The sequence below is a fragment of the Setaria italica genome, chromosome VII (genome assembly GCF_000263155.2).
Source record: "Setaria italica strain Yugu1 chromosome VII, Setaria_italica_v2.0, whole genome shotgun sequence".
NCBI lineage: Eukaryota > Viridiplantae > Streptophyta > Magnoliopsida > Poales > Poaceae > Setaria > Setaria italica.
This window is the reverse complement of record NC_028456.1, coordinates 19,254,842-19,259,792: the sequence shown is the minus strand read 5'-3', so window position 1 is coordinate 19,259,792 and position 4,951 is coordinate 19,254,842. Positions and strand designations below refer to the sequence as shown.

The 4,951-nt window shown below is 57.5% G+C and overlaps 1 protein-coding gene across 1 annotated transcript; it reads right to left on the bottom strand.

The window, feature by feature from the left end:
- Nucleotides 1-409: 409 nt before the first annotated feature.
- LOC101752917 lies at nucleotides 410-2,330 on the bottom strand. The gene has a single exon (XM_004975476.3). The coding sequence runs from the start codon at nucleotides 1,739-1,741 to the stop codon at nucleotides 701-703; it is 1,041 nt and encodes a 346-aa protein (XP_004975533.1). The 5' UTR covers nucleotides 1,742-2,330; the 3' UTR covers nucleotides 410-700.
- Nucleotides 2,331-4,951: the final 2,621 nt, after the last annotated feature.

Sequence of the window (4,951 nt, the reverse complement as noted above, 5' to 3'; positions counted from 1 at the left end):
ACCCCACTAGCAAGTACATAATGCCCATCCTTACAAAATGGAAACATGTTAATACTGTTTCTTAAGCTTTCCATGTTCATATAAGTCCCGGTGCAGTAAATGCCACTGACATGTGGGCCCACGCACTCCGTTAAGCCAAGGGTAGAGGGGCATAATTCCCCCCAAAGCTTGATGCTGGCCAGTACCCTTGACTCGACATATAGATTAATAAAAGAAGTTTAGTTCATTTGCTATAATTTGCTCCCCGTATGTTGTTACTTGGGCACCAAACACTATGATGTTTAGCTGATGCAGCACCTCCACGCAGAGTACTATTCTTCAAGCCTTCTATTCTAAGAGCCTAACAACTCCATGGCATGCTAGTCAAGAACGATTAAAATCAAACCATCTGATGAAAGAGGGTAACAAATATCCAATCTTTGGTATATTTCTGAAAAGACACTAGCAGAACACTGTTACAGGCATGTCATGTGTTGTTAAATCAGCACAGCGACGTAGCAAACTGAAACGAAAGCATCTCTTTCCGTATGTCAGCCTCTTTCCTATCCTACCAATTCACAATCACATCCTTGTCAAGCATCGGATTAATCAACAAGAGTCAACCAGCAGCATGTCGATCCTAATCCATTCTTCCAAGCACACAAATCAAGAAGAGGAAATGAAAAAATGACGATATAAAATTTCTAACGGCATGTACAGGTTAAGTGCTCTTGGAAAAGCCTCTGAAGCCTTGGATCAGCAGGCAGAACCCCTGCCCCGATGCTCCTACGCCTCCGGGCTTCTGTCGCCGACCGCTCGACGGTGCCGGCGGCTTCTCCTGCTCCTCGCCGGCGTCGGCATCGTCGTCCTCCGTCCACAGCCTCGTCTCCGACGCGCCGCGCACCTGGAACGTGAACACGGCGCAGGAGGAGGAGGAGGACGCGTGGGGCGGCCCGGCGCCGGCGTGGAACAGCCAGCCGTGCAGGTCCCACGTCATGTCCACCGGCGCGCCGCCGTCGAGGAAGATGGTGTGGCTGCCGCGGAAGTTCCACCGCAGCCGGCGGAGCTGCACCACCTTGCGTCCGTCCACGGTGACGCACGCCTCGGCGTCGCCGTCCAGCAGCACGACGCCGATCTCGTGCTCCGCGCCGGCCTCCAAGAACCGGGCTTTCGTGGACCAGCAGCCGCACCCGACGAACCGCTCCCGCCGCCGCGCCATCCGGGACCCGGCAATCGGTATCCCGCCGTGCAGCCGCTCGACGTACCCGCGGCTCAGGTCCCCCAGCAGGAGCACGAACTCGGCGTCCGCCACGACGGCGACGTAGAACCCGGAGGCCGGCTCGGGCCCGGCCCCGCCGGCGGCGTACCGCGCCGCGGCGTAGTCCCAGAAGACGCCGACCACGCAGCTGCCCGCCGTGAACGTCCCGCTCCCCTTCTTCTTGTGCAGATGCCGCGGCGCCGCGTTGCCGGCGCCGCGGTGGCGCGAGGCGGCGGCGGCCTCGTGGACGGCGACGGAGAGCGCGGGCCCGTCGGGCGCCCGCGACCACGTGACCTCGAGGAGCAGCTCCTTCCCCGACGCCGAGAGCCGGGACCGGTACACGGTGGTGACCGCGCTGACCGCCACCGCCCTGCCTCCTCCTCCTCCTCCTCCTCCTCCCCCGGCGGCCTCCGGGGCGCCCGCCGCCGCATTGGCGGCGCCGGAGCAGGCGACGTCGGAGATCCGGACGGCGTGCTCGCTGAAGCACGACACCAGGTCCTTCATGAAAGCCTCGATCGATCTCCTCTCCCCTCCCGTCCGTCCCTCTCCTCTTCTTGGATGGAACGGACTCTTCCCCACGCGGAATTCTTCGGCCGCCTACCACTCACCACCGGGCCAGGGGGGCGTGCTGGGATGGCTTTCCCGATAGCAACGGCCGCACCGGCATTATGCTGAATTGGTGATGGCGACGGGCATTAGGACAGAGAGACAGGAGACGAAGGAGGGGCGAGTGGTTCGGTAATCGCAGGAGGAAGGTATCTCTTGATCGGGAAGCCTGCCAGGCAATAGGCCGGGGCTTACAAGGTAGGTATAATCTCTCCCGTCTCCGACCCAACCCATGCGCCTCTTCTGTTACCACTGTGCGCGCCACCACGGCGAACAGTTTCTTCTTCCCTGCCGTGCTCCTTTAATTCCCTTCATTCAAATCACCAGCGGGATGGGACGGGACGGGAGCACAAATTCCTCCGGCGCACCCGAGGCAAATCTCGTTTTCGCCTCCCAAGGCCTCCGCTAAACTACGCCCTTCAGTCTCCTTTCAGCTTTGTTTAGGCATCTCTTTATATGCCGCCCTTTACTCATGCGTAATGCTCCACTGAGGTCAGGACTTCTTGAGTGGCTTCTCCACCGGTTTCTCGCGAAGCCCTGCCACTTGGGGTAACATGAAACGGTTTTACCGGAGAAACCCCGCAATTGCCGCCTAGAGGAGCCAGTTGAGGGAGGAGAAGCCAAAAAACTGGCTTGCCACGGCTTCATCCCCTTTGTGGAGCCAAAATCCCCACCATACCCCTTGGCGCGGGGCACGGAGGACACGTCTTGGTGCGCCGTCGCCCTAGTGTGGGAAGGTCGGAGGGCGGCGACGCCGGGGGCCGAAGCCCGGAGGCCATCTCGGCCTTGGCGATGAGGGCAGGACGGCGACGGCGCGCACGCGGGCGGGGATGGTGGGAGGCGGGCCACGGGGATGGCGGAACACGGGGGCTAGCCGGCGGCGGGAGACGGGCCGGTGGCGGCAGGAGTCGGAGGTCGAGCGATCCGTGGGAGGAAGAGAAAGAAGACCGGTAGCAGGATAAGGAAGAGAGAAGGGGAAGGAGAGAAAAATAAAGAAAAATTTTGGCAAGAAAAAATAAATAGGATGAAAAAAGGAAAAGAATATTATGAGTATTTCATCTTATTTTTTCATTTTTGGAAGCTGTTTTGTCAAACATTTTTCTAACTAAACAAATTGAAGAAAAAAAGACTGCTGCATCGAAGAAGCCACAACTATACCTCTACTAAAGAAGCTCTGAAACTTTCCGAACGAAAAGGGCGGCGGCACCTGCAGCCAAAAAAGGAAGCTCCTCATCGTCCTCGGTTCTTCTTCACCCACGGACATGTAGAGTCTAGGGATGGCTCTCTACGCCGAGGGAGTCTGGGCCACGTACGGGCGGCACTGAATTGAGTGAAAGAAAGCAATCACGTCGCGACAGCACCAGATGGTACAGCACCACCAGTGGGAACCGTCCGATCAGAAGGCGACGTCGCGGATCTTCCCCCCTGGCTGGAAGCGATCTGCAATAGGCTACTAATTAAAGGCTACAGTTCAGTAACGGCTGCGTTTTGCGTTGCATGGCATGCATTAGGGGGCGTTTTCTTCCCGTGTCTTATTTTTAGCACGTGTCACATCGAATGTTTAGATACTAATTAGGAGTAGTAAACGTAGACTATTTACAAAACCAATTACATAAGTGGAATCTAAACGGCTAGACGAATCTATTAAGCCTAATTAAGCCTAATTAATCCATCATTAGCAAATATTTACTGTAGCAACACATTGTCAAATCATGGACTAATTAAGCTTAATAGATTCGTCTCGCCGTTTAGATTCGTCTTATGTAATGGGTTTTGTAAATAGTCTACATTTAATACTCCTAATTAGTATCTAAACATTCGATGTGACAGGTGCTAAAGTTTAGCAAGCGGAAGAAAACAGGCCCTTAGTGTGGTACTGAGTGCTACTGTGGCGGTTCAAGGTGCCATGGCGTAATGAACGCCTTGATGACGGTAACAGTAAGCCACAGATATGTTTGGTCATACCCATACGGCTAGCGTGAAATGTACCAGCACGTATTGATACTTGCGCACAGGGGAATTCTACACGCGGAGTAGACCAGAACTGCGAGTGGCCGAGTGGGTTTCCAAAGATTTGTAGTCGATCCCTGCGAAATTCATTGGCTGTTCCGAACAACAGGAACGCTAGGTCCAAGATCCGCACGTGATCCAAGTCCAGGGGCACACGTTTCCAGCGGACCTGCACCTGCCAAACCGCCCGTCCCCCGCCACCCCCCGCGCGGCCGACACGTTTCGGCCAGGGCCTGGCGCGCAGCCGCAGCCGGTTCCCGCGCGCGCGGCGCGGCCCCCGCCGAAGCGCGAACCCAACCCGGCCACGTCCCCTCCCGCGCGCACGGGCGCACGCAGCTCCCCCGCGCCAAGCCGTTAGCCGTGGCGTGCGCCCACCCGGCATCGGCCGCAGGGTTTCAGCGCCGAACCTTCCGTTCCGGCTCCCACGGGCGGCCGGGTCGCGTCGCGCATGTGCGCCCGCTTTATGGATCGGGAACCGTGCTCTGCTGCAGCAGATCTCATTCTCGTCCCGCCCGTCGCGCGGGGCGCCCTCCCGCGCGCTCGAGATGCGTTTGATGCATGCCGCTTACGTTACGTTCGTGGCAGCTCAGAAATTGGACGGCAGGCTGGCCTTCGCTAAGGACCATCGAATCTCCGACGAAAGGTGCCGGCTTTCAATGCCACGAACGTTGTTTGCGCCGAAGACGGGCACGATCGGTCCTGGCTTTCCATGCTCAGAAGGGCTTCCACCTACAGATGCAGGACACTGGGCACGCACACACACAACTAGGAGCATCTGTACTGCAAAGCGTGCAGGAGTGAGGAGTGAAGCATTCTCAGACGGGAATGGCCTGAACCCGGCCTTCCGCCCCAACCGTAAAGAAGAGCCCTCGTTTCGGCATTCCATCTCTCGCTGCACTCCGGCGCCACGAGTCTGGTGGTTGGCCGGCACGACCTACTTTCCCCCCTGCCGGAGCACGAACCCTGTACGCATCGGCTTTCCCCGCGCGTTTCTAGTAGTAAACAAACACGGCGGCGAAACACCCTTTGCGCGCCAACCCATGTGGCTGGAGCGTTGGAGCAAGCAAGATTGATGCGTCGTCAACTAGCAGGAAATTA

Excerpts from the sequence above, each read along its gene's own strand:
- LOC101752917 (XM_004975476.3), bottom strand. The coding sequence starts at position 1,741 with ATGAAGGACCTGGTGTCGTGCTTCAGCGAGCACGCCGTCCGGATCTCC.